The 14,144-nt window shown below is 53.8% G+C and overlaps 1 protein-coding gene across 2 annotated transcripts; it reads right to left on the bottom strand.

The window, feature by feature from the left end:
• Positions 1–935: 935 nt before the first annotated feature.
• Positions 936–12,402, bottom strand: MBD3 (methyl-CpG binding domain protein 3). Of its 2 annotated transcripts, none has more exons than XM_037042407.1 (6): positions 12,185–12,402; positions 6,593–6,752; positions 5,870–6,007; positions 3,968–4,058; positions 3,408–3,585; positions 936–1,857 (listed from the first exon to the last, which is right to left on the bottom strand). In XM_037042407.1, exons 1-6 carry the CDS (start codon positions 12,292–12,294, stop codon positions 1,662–1,664), a joined length of 873 nt encoding a protein of 290 aa, XP_036898302.1. In that variant the 5' UTR covers positions 12,295–12,402; the 3' UTR covers positions 936–1,661. The 2 variants fall into 2 exon arrangements, with proteins under 2 accessions (XP_036898302.1, XP_036898303.1); XM_037042408.1 differs by having other exon boundaries at positions 12,281–12,398.
• Between the last annotated feature and the right edge of the window lie 1,742 nt (positions 12,403–14,144).

Here is a 14,144-nt window from a genome sequence, read left to right on the forward strand (position 1 = left end):
TCATCATCCAGCCCAGGACTGATGACAATCATGGGGTGTAGGCCTGGGGAGCGCAAGGGACCACACTGCTCAGACACAACACTACTCCTCAGATTGAACGCAGGGTCTAACTACGCTCACCCAAGATGGCTTTATTCAGTCGTACATCTCCCATAGCAGTCTCTGCGCAGCCCTTCCACCCAGACCCCCTGAGGGGCAAAGCAGGACTCACGGTCCAGGGCGCTCAAGTCTGAACAGCGGCCAGGAAGGCTCTCCCTCCTAGGAGGCTGACCTTCCTGGCACCAAGTCCTACCCAGGGCAAGGCCTACCCCATTCTCAGGCAACCTTCATGGTCCTCTTCAACTTGACTTGAAAGGACCAGCATCCCCGAAGACTGAGCAGGCAGCAACCCCCTACAATACTCTGAGGGGCTCCCATGCCCACATGCCCACCATGTAGCCTGGACTGATCAGGGTGTCTGGCCAAACAACTCAGCAACCAGGGTCCTTGCCGAAAGTATTGGGCTGCTGGTTAGGGCAGAGCAAGCACAAGGTGGCACCCCTCTCCTGAGGCACCAGGACTGCAGGAGATACATGAAGTAACAGGATTCTAATGACTCCCACCAACACCACTCCGCGGAGGCCACTGTTCTGGGTGTGGCAGTTGGAAATACTTGGCCATGAAACGTACCTCAGGATGGGAACACACAGGAGCCTAGGACCAAGTGGCAGCTCCAGCCAGGTCACACGAGAACCCACAACACAGAGTGCTGGGCATTAACTGTCCGTTATATAGCGGAAAGCTGAGGCAGGTAGGTCAGCCCCACTGTGCTCTCAGAGTATCTCCATTGCTGGCAGCTGACCCTTAGGCAGGGCCTGCCAGGCCAAAGACAACGAGGTTTTCAGATGTGAAGTCCAAATGTCCTTACATCCACGTGCAGCACACACAACAGGGTGTTCAGCCTAGTTTGTACCACCGGTTTATTGAAGGAAACATCTGGGGTGTGCCGCTCCTTTTTGGGCACACTCCAAGCGTCGTGGCTTTTCCAGCTAGGTGGGTACTCAGGGAACTGTCCTGCAACCCCTTCTGGGAGGCTGACAGGCTGGCCCAGAGGATTGTCCCTCACACTGATATGGAGGCAAGACTATATCTCTGACCCCGAGGGAACAGTGCAGGTTGTCCCCGGACAACTGTCCTGTCCAAGAAGCTGGGGGCGGCCACACTGAGTCCAGAGGCCCAGCAGCACCCAGGAGCCATGACCCAAATAGAAAGACTCCTGCAGGTGGGACCCAGGAGCAACCAGCACTTCCAGAAGCCTGGCCCTTCAATGAGGAGCAAACATGAGGGTTCACTGTGCAGAGACCATCCTCCTTCCATGAACCCCAGGTGCTCCAGTGGCCTGGAGGAGTGGACACGCCTGGGAAGGGAGGGGAGCCACTTTCCTCCAAACCTGGTCCCAACAAGGCAAGGGCTGTAGGCGCCCATGCAGGCGGAGCTCAAGCAGGGCCTCTGGAAAGACAAGGAGGGCCAGGCCACACTGGGCCCCTCCAGGGAGACAGGAGGTCTCCCAGCACAGCATACACCTGGCATGGAACAGGCCCCAAGGACTCTTGGACTGCCTCTCCCCCCCATGGTCATGACCCGAGTGCATGCTGTGGCTGGGGGGTCCACCTGCACCCGCTCTATACATGCTCCATTTCCTGGTCTTGGTCAGGCTCCTCCTCCTCATCTTCCTCATCCTCCACCTCATCTTCAGCCCCTGGCTTATCCAGTGGTGCCTCACCATCCTGGGCCAGCTCCTCCACATGGGCCAGCATGTCAGCCATCAGCGCCTCCTCCAGTCGCTTTCGGACTTGCTGCACCAGCTCCTCCTGCTTCCTGGGGACACACAGAGCACTGGCAGGATAGGTCCCTGTCTCCAGGAAGACCAGGGTGCAAGGCCAGGAGGGTGGGTTGCACAGACATACACAGGCTGGTCATTTTGGGGCTGAGGGACCTCCAGCTGTGTCCTATGGCTCACATTCCCTTGTCAAGCAAGCAGCTCTGACTCAGCCTTCTGGTTGGTGCACTCTACCTCTGTGGGGGCCGAGCCCTGGGGTGTGCGGGCTCCAAGTGCTCAGAGGGACACCCGACTCCTCTCCACTACCCCCTCTCCCTACTCCCTGATCAGTTTGGTCTGCTTGGCAGCTCTCCCCTCCCCAGAATGGGCAGTTGGTCACCTGTTGCTTGGCTCTTCTGGTCTAACGCACAAGTGTGAGTTGTTTCACTATCACTTTGGTGGGGTTTGCAAAGAGAAGAAAGGAACACTGAGTGTCCACTCCACCACTGCAGCTTTGTAAGTAAAGAACTCTCGGTGGGGAATGGCTTTCTCTGTCTTTTGGCCTGTTACCATGGTAAAGCACGCAGCTGAAGCCTGGTCTGCTTGTCTATCTGCCCCCCACCCCCACCCTCTGTGGCTTTTAAGATTCTCCTCTTGACTCGAGTTCTGCACCTTCACTGTAAGGTGAATCCAATGTTTGTGGCTGTCATCAGGTCTGATAAATGCTGGCCCAGTCCCTGTCCCCAAGTGGAGGGAGCCCTCTTTCTCTCTCCCACTCTGTCCTGTCTGCACTGCTGGGCCCTCATCTCCTCTCCAGACAGGACCAAACCCACTGCCTCACCTGTGACCTGTGTCCTACATTTTACTAACTGTTATTGATAGTTCTGCTTAACTTAAAAAAATCCTTCTGTTCTTTTCAGATAGTTGTATTTTTTTCTTATACTTTCGATCCCCTCCCCGATCCTTTCCCTTGGGCAGACTGTGGCACAGGGGATTTTGTGTGGGGTGTGTGTGTATCACCTTAGTTCCATGTCCTCACTTTGCATGGGGCAAGGGGCATCTCTCTCCTACTCATGAAGTTTTAAACCCCCAGTTCCCGAGAAAGGAGGCCCACATACCCACAACCGCACCACATATATCACTCAGGCCAAGCGTGCTCTGGTTTCCAGTCCCTTTGTGGAGGGTCGCTACGGTTCCTAAGTTCTTTTGACCTGAGCTGTACACGGACATTTTAAAGTTTAAAAGATGAGTGTTTATCCTTTCAGCATTTGTAGATGTTTCCGACCTAGTGCCAATTCAAACTGCCTCTTTACCAGGCCTTTCCAGAAGGTTCCAGCAAATGGACATCTCCACCTGAAGTCCATCTGCACTTGGGCACCACTGAGGCCCAGCACTCAAGCCCTAGGATGTGTCTATCCTCACCTCTCACCTAGTATGATACTTCCTGTTCTTGTCAGGTACCTACTTCCCACCACTCTGCAGAGCCTCCCCTCTGTGCCACAGCCCATATGCCACCCTTCAGCAGGACCCTCAAAGGCTTCATACCCATGAGGGTTTGAAGACACATCAGCCATGAGCCAGAGAGAGGGTGGGGTGGAAGGGAAGCTACCTGATGTCCTCATCAGTCACCATGAAGGCCTTGCAGAGGGGCTGGGCTGTGTTGAGCCATACCCCGGGATTCTTCTCCACGGCGGCTGAGAGCTGCCCAGTGATGGGCATGGTGCTAGTATGCAGGGCGCTGGCAATAGCTGAGAGCAGGGTTTCGTCTGTGCAGCCGGGTCCCACGCCTGCGGGGGCGCAGGAAGGGCAATCACCACCAGGCACTGGCCTTTGTCCCTTGGTCTCAGATGTTGTTCCCAAACCACCCTTATGGGCAGGCCATTGCTCTCACTTCAGAAAAGGAGTGCTACGTGCTCAGGGGCAGGTGGTGCTGTTTGTGATGCAAGAGCAAAATCACGCCCCCATCTTTCCAGGAACCCTCAGGAGAGACACATCCTGCTGGTTCCCCCTCCATCCCAGCTGTGTTCTGCTCTGCATAGCTGTCTCCAGGACCAGGAACCAGGTGGTGGTGGCCCCTCTGACCCAAAGCTGAAGGTTGGAGGGGCCCTTCCTCCCTACCGCAGGCCTGGCCCCCCTCCTAAAGCCCACCCATCCCAGAGACCGGGTTACCTTGCAGGCCCTTGGGGAGGTCCATGGTCTTCACAAGCTCCTCTGCGATATCAAAGGCATTCAGGCCACTCAGCTTCTTTTCCCAGAAGAGCTATCACAGGATACAGACAGATGTGAGACTGATGGGAAAGCAAGCCACCCCCATGTGCAGGTGAACCACAGCAGTCTGGGTGATGGCTGAAGCCTGTCTACATGCAGTATGGTGGTCTCAGTCTGACTTCTGACCCCCACCTTGGCTGGGGCTGCTGGCATCCAGCTTGGGAGGTGAGGGTGCCATGGGCTGAGGGGGATATTCCTGCCCCAGACCCAGCAAGACCCACATCCAGGCCAGTCCTCCCAGGGCAGAGAAACTCCAACTCCAGTTTTTGGCAGGATGAAGACACAGAATGTCAGATGCACTGTTGATGTTGACAGGTTATGTTTCCCAAAAGATCACCGTCTCACACACCCACTATACAGAGTAGGGTTATTTGTAAATACCGATGAAAACACAGGTAATTCTTGGCTTTTGAAAAACACGTTATAAAGCAGTACGTGTATGATCTTATTTAAAACAACCCAACAAAACTTAAGCACCTATTCAAGAAAACAGTGTCCCAGCAGCTCTCTGTGTGGAGCTTTCCTTCCACACAGGTAGGCTCTGGGGTGGCTGCTCCTGCCTGGGCTGAGGGACCCACTGCTGCAGGCTCTAAAGAGTGGGCTGGGCTTCTCCTCCAAGGAAACACCAAATGGTGGATGATGCCTGTGCTGGAGAAGGGCCCAGAGGCACTGGGGACCCTAGAATGGGAGGCCATGGCAGCCTCCATGGAGGATTTGGCAACATCACCCTGGACTGAAGTCACAGCAGCTAGGATCAGGGTCAGGGCTGAGGCCATGGAGCTTGCTTGCAGAAGCAAAGCCGAGAACAAGGAGTGGATCCCTGTCACCAAGCTGGGCTGCCTGGTCAGGGACACGAGAATCAAGCCCCTAGAGAAGATCTCTCTTCTCCCTGCCGCTGAGGAATCTGAGATCAGTGACTTTTTCCTGGGGGTAGCCCTCAAGGACGAAGATTTGAGGACTATGCCCGTGCAAAAACAGACTGGCCAGAGGACCTGGTTCAAGGAATTTGTCACCACAGGGAACTGCAATCGTCATGTTGGGCTGGTGTTAAATGCTCAAATGAAGTAGCCACTACCATCTGTGAGGTCATCATCCTGACCAAGATCTCTACTGTCCCTGTGTAGCAAGGTGATTGGGGGGAAAGCCCCACACATCCCTTGCAGATGACTGGCTGGTGTGCCTCATCTCTGTCCCCAGGAGCACTGGCATCATCTCAGCCCATGTGCCCAAGAATCGGCTGATGATGGCTGGTATTCACTGCCACCCTGGGCTACTTGGCCAAGGCCACCTCTGGTGCCATCTCTAAGACCTACAGACATCTCACTCCCGACCTCTATGCAGAGACTGTGCTCACCAAGTCTCCCTGCCCGGAACTCACTGCCCATCTCGTAAACAACCACACCAGAGCTTCTGTGTAGGGGGACCTAGGCTCCAGCTGTGGCCACCACATTATTTCATACAAGAAAAATAAAGTGAATGAAGCCCATTTAAAAAATAAATAAATACAGCCCTGGCTGGTGGCTCAGTGGACTGAGCGCCAGACTGCAAACCAAAGGGTCGCTGTTCTGATTCCCAGTCAGGGCACATGCCTGGGTTGTGGGCTGGGTCCCCAGTATAGGAATACAAGAGGCAACCACACATTGATGCTTCTCTCCCTCTCTTTCTCCTTCCCTTTTCTCTAAATAAATAAATAAAATCTTTTAAAATACATACATATATACGAATTGACTATGTTTGGAGCAACTAAGGATCCAGGGCTGGGCTGACCTGGCCCGGGTATGTGTGTGTAAGGTGTGTGTTCACCTGTCGGGGTTGTTCCACGGCTTTCTGAGGGTCACTCTTCACCTTGTTGCTGGGGTGGTTGGTGATCTTGGTCACCGGCTGCTTGAAGATGGATGCTGTCTGCCTGACAGGGAGTGCTGTGTTCAGGTCAGGTTTGCCCTGTGGAGACAGGCATGCTGGCACCCAGACCCTCAGGAGTGAGCCTGACTCCCAAGACCACCAGTCACTAGAACATCCCATGGCACCCTGGGACCCGGGGGTGATGCCACGCCCAGGGCCTATCTGCTGCCTTCAATGGGGCTCTGGACACACACCAGCCCCATCCTCGCCTCCTGTGCCTTGTTCTCTGTGAAGCACTGGCCTGGGGGCACCCTGGCCAGCTGTTCTACGGCTGGGCAGGGGTCAAAGTTCCTCTGAACATGCAGCCATCAGAGACTGGGGAGCACACAGTGTCACTGGGCACCTGTGTGGACATCAGCTGTTGAAGATGATGTGCTGGCAGAGGAAGTGTGATAGGCACCAGAAGCAGCTGGGGACTTCTCAAGGGACAGAATGACAAATGGTTTTTTATCTTCTTTCTGCTTTCCTGTGGCTTCCAAACTTCCCTCAGCAAATCCTTGACTTCAACACCAGAAAAAATAAACTCTATTACAGAATCAGCTCTCTTCCCCGCCCCACCACGTGGGTCTGAAACAGTGACCTCAACTACACTATGACTGGGTGGAGCTGGGTAGGACAGCTCACCTTGACCTGGTTGGAGGAGTCATAGCGCACCCGCTGCCGGCTCTTGTTCATCTTGCTCATCAGCATCTTGCCCGTCCGGAAGTCAAAGGCTCCCAGGTCCATGGAGCCACCCAGGTACCGCGCCAGCTGCGGCTTGCTGCGGAACTTCTTTCCACTTGGGCTGAGGACAGAGAGGGGTCAGCGGCCGCAGGACATGCTGTGTTGCCCCGCACCCCTAACACCGGGCCCACAGAAGACTTCAAAGCTGAGAGCAGGGAATGAACACCTGGACCTACAGAGGGATAGGGCCTAGCCCTGGGAACCTGGCTATCATTTCCAGAACATTCCAGAAACAGAAGTAGGCAGAGTTTTTGAGAAAGACCCAATGATAGCAGATATCTGAAGGACAGGTCCTAACAGCAGTCTCCTTCTGGTGTCTACAGCATTGGGGGCTGGGGTCTCTGAGGGGCAGGGTGGTGAAATCTCATGTTAAGATTCCAGACCAGGACCCCAAAAAACTGCTCTGAAGCTCTGCACCGTGCTTGGCCCCTAGAACACACAGGGCTGCAGTCCAGTGCAGTGCAGTCAGTGCAACCTTGCCGGAGACCAGCAGCACAGAGCCCAGCACACAGCAATGGTATTGCCACGTAAACTTGTGCAGCCATGCCAGAAACAGTTGGACAAAGGACTAAACAGAAATTCCACCCCCAGTTATCTCTCTTGAGAAATAAAAACATAGATTCATGCAAAGACTTACACCCAAATATTCACAGCAGCAGAATTTGCAATAGGCCTAAGTGGAAACAATCCAGATGTTCATCAGCTAATGAAGAGATAAACAAAACATGACCCACCCACAAAAAGGAATATTACTCGGCCATGAAAAGGAGTGGATATTCCTTCTGACACTTGACACAACATGGATGGACCTGGAACACATGATGCTCCTGAGAGAAGCCAGGCACAAAAGGCCACAACTGTATGTGAGGTCATTTGTGTGACATGTCCAACAGGCAAATCTACAAGTAGAAGTGGATTTGTGGGTACCAGGCCTGGGGAAGAGGATGGAGGGCTAACTGCTGACGGGCATGGGGAAACCTATGGGATAAGCCCCTAATCTGAACAAGTGCATGCCTGCCCTCTTCAATCTTGCTACAGATGTCTTGGCACATAACAGACAAGACACGACGGAGGACAGGATGGGACCTATCATAGCCAGAAAGACACCCACTTTTATAGTGGCACACTCAGCTCAGTCAGCCCTGCTGGCACCTCTTACCAGGAATGGTCATGGCTGGAACCTGTGCTATTTCCCTTGGCCTGGCCACATCGCGTAGGACAGGGTGCCCAAGCTCAGAGTCCCCTGTCTGCCTCAGGTTCTGAGGCTGCTAAGGACTCTTCTGGAAGACCTACTTTCTATTATGCTCTGTATTGGCTGATGTGAACACTCAGGGCAGCAGAAAGGCAAAGAGGGAAGGGACCCTCATAAAACATTCACCAGTATTTCTTTGTCTCCAGTCACCCCTACCTGTTGCTGTTCTATCTTTAAAAATGAATGAGAAGGGTCCTGGACAAGTGGTTCAGTTGGTTGGAGCATCATCCTGTGCACCAATAGGTTGCAGGTTCAATTTCTGGTCAGCACATACAGAAGGCAACCAATTAATGTTTCTCTCTCCCTGCTTCCTTCTTCTAAAATCAACAAAAACATATCCTTGGGTGAAATTAAAAAAAAAAAAAAGCCCTGGCTGGTGTGGCTCAGTGGATTGAGTGCTGGCCCGAGAACCGAAAGGTTGCTGGTTTGACTCCCAGTCAGGGCTCATGCTTGGGTTGTGGGTCTGGTCCCTTGTTGGGGACATGTGAGAGGCAATCAAGTGACATTTCTCGCACCAGTGTTTTTTTCCCTTTCTCCCTCCCTTCCCCTCTCTCTAAAAATAAATAAAACCTTAAAAAAAAAAGGCCCTGGCTTGTGTGGCTCAGTGGATTGAGAAAGAGTCGCAGGTTTGATTCTCAGTCTAGGGCACATGGCTGGGTTGTAGGCCAGGTCCCCAGTAGGGGGCACATGAGAGGCAACCACACATTGATGTTTCTTTCTCCTTTCCTCCCCCTCTAAAAATAAATAAATAAAATATTTTTAAAAAATGAATGAGAGCCCTGGCTGGTGTAGCTCAGTGGATTGAGCGCGGGCCTGCGAACCACTCGATCGTGGTTCGATTCCCAGTCAGGGCACATGCCTGGGTTGCAGGCCAGTTCCCAGCAGGGGACTCATGAGGAGCAACCATACATTGATATTTCTCTTTCTCTCCTTCCCTTCCTCTCTAAAGATAAATAAATAAAATCTTTAAAAAAATGAATGAGAATAGAGTAATCGACACAACTCAGATTAGCAATTGCTTAGGTCTAGGAGATGGGGGCATAGGGCAGTGATAGCTAAAGGTCTGGGGCTCTTTTAGGGGCAATGAAAATGTCCTAAAGTTAGTTGTGGTGATGGCTGCGTGTATCTGTAAGTATGCCAAAAACCACTCAGTTGCACATTTTAGAGGGGTGACTTATATGGTACATGTACCCTATCTCAATAAAGCTGTTGAAAAAAAGTGCCAGGAGCTAAGGGAGGGAATGAAGAGCAACAGTAATGGGCACAGGGCTTCGTTTGGGAGTGATGAGAATGTTTTGAAACTACAGTGGTGATGGTTGCACAATGCCATAAAACATACTAAAAACTGCCAAATTATAAGCTTTTAAAGGGTGAACTGTATGCAATGTGAAATTGTATGTCAATGTTCAAAACAGGCCTTGCAGATCTGTACTGACACAGAAGACACCCCTGATATTCAGTGAATGAGAAAACGAGCGAGGACCACAGCCCTTCTCTGGAGGTAGGCCTACTGGGGAGCGTGGCTAGTTGTGGAGCCTGGGGGCCCAAAGGGATGCAAGAGGATGGATACTTGCCTCAGCCCTGGTCCTTCCTATACCTCCACTTCTCATCTGTAGCCAGGGCTGCTGTTCTACTTTTCCTGAGTCTATTTCTACTTTTTAAGTGAGATCTCTTGCAAAAATCTCCTCTATGCTACACACCCCAAAGAATTATCTGTTTAGTCAGGGTACTAACTTCCTTCAAGTCCTCAATTTCCTGCCTGCACAGAAAATGTCAAGAAGTGAGGCTGTTTTCACAAAGAAAACATGCAGTTGCCACCAGATGCTCTACCCCCAGCCCCCAGTCTCAGTACACTCTGGGAGTGAAGCTTGGGCAAATCATCAAGATGGAGGGACGGGTAGGTGACCCCCCAAGGGGAAGGTCTGTAGGATCTCTTCACCTCCCCTGCAATGCAATTCTTCTAAGAACACAGTTGCTCCCTTACAGTTTCTGAACAAGGAAACCAAGAATTCGAGGCCTATATGTCCCCGGGGGCAGGGCCAGGTTTGTCTGTCTTAGTTCCCCACTGCATTAAGAAAATAAGGAAAATCTGTGCTTCTGCTCAGTCGCCTTCAGACGGGTCTCTACGAAGTGGTGAGGAAGCCAGGAGCCCACATTCCCCAGGAAAACACCAGAGCTCCACATCACATCCCCCTAAACTTCCCACCACTAGGAGAAAGGGAGACACCTGGTGGGTATCTGGTAGGTGACTCAGGCCAGAGATCTGGGAATGGAGCTGGACTCCGGACCTCCACCTCACCCATCTCAGGCCCTCACCTCTTCAGTGTAGCCATGGGAAACTTGAAGTCCCATCTGTCCAGCTCCAGTTTGGAGCTTTTCCTCACTTCCAGACCCCCATGATCAGGGCTGGAGCCTCACTCAGCTGAGGCCCTAACAAGCTCCGGGGCAAGGAAGCCTGGGAGCGCTCCAGCCTCGCTAGCCTTGGTTCAGACCCCAACTGCAGACTGCTTTCTGCCCCCTGGGGACTCTACTCAGGCCCTTGCAGTTCCCACTACCTGGGTATTGCTCTTTCTGGCTCCTGTCAGTGTGTTACACTGGCTCAGCTCAGTGTAACCTCCTCAGAGAGGCCCTCCCTGAATACACCCCTACCACCAACCATCACAGATTCCTACACTGCTAAGCATATGCCACCAGGAGTAACAGGGTGAAGGCTGGTGCCTCAGCTGTAAACTGGGGGGGGGGGGGGGGGGGGGGTGTGTGCCCGGCAAGGGGGGCAGAGGGGCAGGTGGGGTCTTGCTCCCAGCTGAATGGCCAGGACCCAGCAGTGTCAGACGTTCAGCAGAGGCTACAGGGGTGTTTGTTAAACTAACGAAAGACTAGAAGCATAGAGTCCTGCCTCAGCTCTTGGATCTAAAAGAAAGCAAGTACACAAGCATGTTTAGAATTAAATGAGGCACACAGTTTCTAGGTCGAGGCTTCCTTACTGACCTAGGACAGAACTAAAAGGATTTAGGTTTTCTTAAGAGCCCGTGAGTAATGTCACAGTAGGTGGTAGCAAACAAGAATGCACGTGTCCCTGAGAAAGGCAGTGCCCCTATGTCAGTAAGTTTGAGTCCAACCAACTCCCATACACATCTCAAAGCCCACAGTTTGGCTCCCCATAGGTGCCCTGCACTTTCTGGAAACCAGAAACCAGAACCCGAGCCTGTCCTGGACTAGTCACTATCCCTTTCCTGCTTACTTCCCCGCCTTCTCCCAAAACCGGACTAGCAAAGGCCCATGTTTTGTCCGAGTGCCAGGAGGACAGTGTTGGTTCTGCTGTTTCGTGGTCTTACCCAGCCTGCTTCTGAGCCCACGACCTGGCTGCATACACCCTAGCAACCGCTGGCATTCAACACAAGGCAGGTGTTGAATGCCAGCTCTTTCACTAGGGACTTGAGGCGAAGGGCAGGGAACCGCCAAAGCTGGCTCAGAAACAAAAGCATTTTCTACTAGTCAGGGGGAAAAAAGAGAGAATAAAGCAAATAGCAGGTGGCCCACCGTCTGGGATTGGGCTGCCACTAATTCTTTGTTCCACAGAGGCCACTTCTCCCGATCCAAGGGCAGCCCCTCCTTCCAATTTGGAGGAGGGTTAACTCTGAAAGCCTCAGACTACCAATAACGAAAACAGAGAGGCGAAGCTCTTTTGTGTGCAGGGTTCATAAAGTCTCACATCCCTCACCTACGGGAGAAGACACATCCAACGAGGGTTGGCGCTGTCCGAACACGCCCAAAGATGGAAAAAGAGCGGCCCTTCAAAAACACGCTGCCTAGGGGCCCGGTTACCCTAGGAAGGGCCCAAAAGCCGCATTCCTAGGTACGCCCACCCAGCCCACCAGAGAAAACCTAGCCCAGCCCCCACCCTGCCTCCCAGCGGCGTCTGGCCTGCGTCGGGCGCCCCTCCGCCCGCCCGCAAGTTTGCCACAGCCGCCGAAGGCCGCTGGCTCGACCATCCGAGGCCCTACGCCATGCATCCACGCTAGGAGCGCACGCGCACTGGGCCGACGGTGGGCTGGGATGGGTCGCCGCGCGCACTCACGCACGCGCACCGGGCCAGGCTCATCCCGCGCGCCAGTACGCACGCACGCACACACGCCGTACGCGCGGGCCCAGGCCGCGGCCCAGATCTGGGTGCCCAGGCTGCCGCAGAGACCGCTGGGAGGCGCTCGTTGGGGCCCTGCCCGGCCGGCACGTTCATTCACCTATAGTAAAAGACATCCCTGTGGCCGGCCGACAGCCCCGACCTTCTGGGCACTTCTTCCCTCTCCCAGCCCTGCGGGAGCGCCGGACACTCCCACCTCTTCCGCTCCATCGCGCCCGGCTCCTCGGCCCGCCGCTGCCGTCGCCGCCCGGACCCCCGGTCTCCGCCGTCGCCTCAGCTGTCTCCTCCTCCGCTGCCGCCACTTACCGTGGCTGTGCCGGCCCGCAGGCCCCCACCCTCCACCCCAAGTCCGGCGCGTGTCGGCTTCGCTGCCCTCTCAGCCCCCTCCTCGCGCTCGCCAGCCCCCGCTCGGGGGGCCCGCTCCGCCCACCCGCCCGCGCGCGGGGCGGCGTGCTGCGCAGGCGCCACGTATGTCCCGCCCCGCGGCGACAGCGCCAATCAGCAAGCGGAAAAGCAGCCTAGCGTGGTGTGGCTCGAGGCTATCGCACTCCACGCCTGCATCTTTTAGCAGTGTCGCCCCCTGTCTCGTGGGGGGTCTTCCTCCTGCTCCTGTCACCATGTCCACGCTTGGATCCCGAGATGCCCATCCAGTGCTGGACCCATGTTCCACTGCCCCCCGTCTCACAACATCCAGATTCTAAACCAGCGTCCATATCCGGGGCCGCTGCCGGTGCCCACCCGCCTATATATATCCCGGATCCTATCTAACGCTTTTCTGACTCCTCAGAATCCGGGATACGCCGCATTCTTCCCTTGTTCAGCTTAGTCTAACCACCATCTTTCGCTTGGGATCCAGGACCTTCCTAAGGAACCTCACGCCCTCCTTTTGTCCCTCCCCGTATAACCCCTTTCTCTTCTCATCCATAGGGTCCAGGTGGCGCTGTCCACTGGTTTCATTTCTCCCCTAGGGCAGAGCCTGACCGGCCCAGGGCAGGTACTTAATTTTAAGATTGCTGCATGAGTGGATAGTCGCGGCCGGTACCGTAAGCAGGCTGGGCCTCCTGGCCGCCCGACCTAATGTCTGCTTTCTGGGTGAGTTAGTGGTATGCCAGTGGTAAAGCCCCAGGTGCCACGCTGGGAGACAGAGGGGTGGTCTGCACACCTGGTTCTCCCCTGCAGGTGTCTTTTCAGCCCCAGACCCCGTGATTCATGGTCTGGTTGAAGGCAGGTCCTGGGCGAGGAAACCCAAGGCCACAGCAGGCAGGTGTCTTCAGGTGAGTGCAATTTTTCAAGATTTCTTATGTCCCTTCCCCTACTGGGTTCCCCAAGGGGCAGCTGCACAGACAGCAGCAGCAGGGCCATAGTGGCCCTGAGTGGGCGGGCGGTCACCAGATTACAGAGCTGGTTTGAAGCCTTATCTTCCTATCTGCAAACCCCAGACTCCAGGATTCTGGCCTTATTTGGTTCTTAACTGACTAGGTATGTTTTCCAGCATGTACGACTTTTTTCTTTTTCTTTTTTTTTAAAAGATTTATTTTATTCTCATTCAAGAGAGGGAAAGAGAGAGAGAAGCATTGATTGGTTGTCTTTGCAGGCACTTCGACTGAGGATCGAACCTACAATGTAGGCATGCGCTGACCAGGAATCGAACTGATGATGACACTCCAACCAACTGAGCCCACCTGCCAGGGCATGACTTCATTCCTTAATTGAAGAAATATAATTACAGAGACAACACACATTAATTGTAGTCAGTGAAACTATCTGAACATGTTTAAACAAAAAAGTATCAAACACCCCCCACCCCACCTTCTGTCAGGGGTCCCCAGGACTACCTCCCATGCAATCCTGCTTTGTTTTTTGAGTATATGCAGAAATGGAATTCCAGAAATGAAATTGCTGAGTCAGGTGGTGATTCTGTTTAATGCTTCGAGGAAACACCATCCTGTTTTCCATAGCAGCTGCCCCATTTCACCTTCCCACCAGCAGTGCACCAGTGCACGAGGGTCCTCCACATCCCTGCCAGCACTTGTTTTCTGGGTTTTGTTTTCTTTCTGATA

The sequence above is a fragment of the Sturnira hondurensis genome, unplaced genomic scaffold (genome assembly GCF_014824575.4).
Source record: "Sturnira hondurensis isolate 20B ecotype Veracruz unplaced genomic scaffold, ASM1482457v3 Scaffold0003693, whole genome shotgun sequence".
NCBI classification, from domain to species: domain Eukaryota; kingdom Metazoa; phylum Chordata; class Mammalia; order Chiroptera; family Phyllostomidae; genus Sturnira; species Sturnira hondurensis.

Coding starts and splice junctions, on each gene's coding strand:
- MBD3 (XM_037042407.1), bottom strand. CDS start 12,294: ATGGAGCGGAAGAGGTGGGAGTGTCCGGCGCTCCCGCAGGGCTGGGAG. Junction 6,008..6,592: donor ACTCCTCCAACCAGGTCAAG/GTGAGCTGTCCT, acceptor CTGTCTCCACAG/GGCAAACCTGACCTGAACAC. Junction 3,586..3,967: donor CCTCCCCAAGGGCCTGCAAG/GTAACCCGGTCT, acceptor GCGCCCCCGCAG/GCGTGGGACCCGGCTGCACA.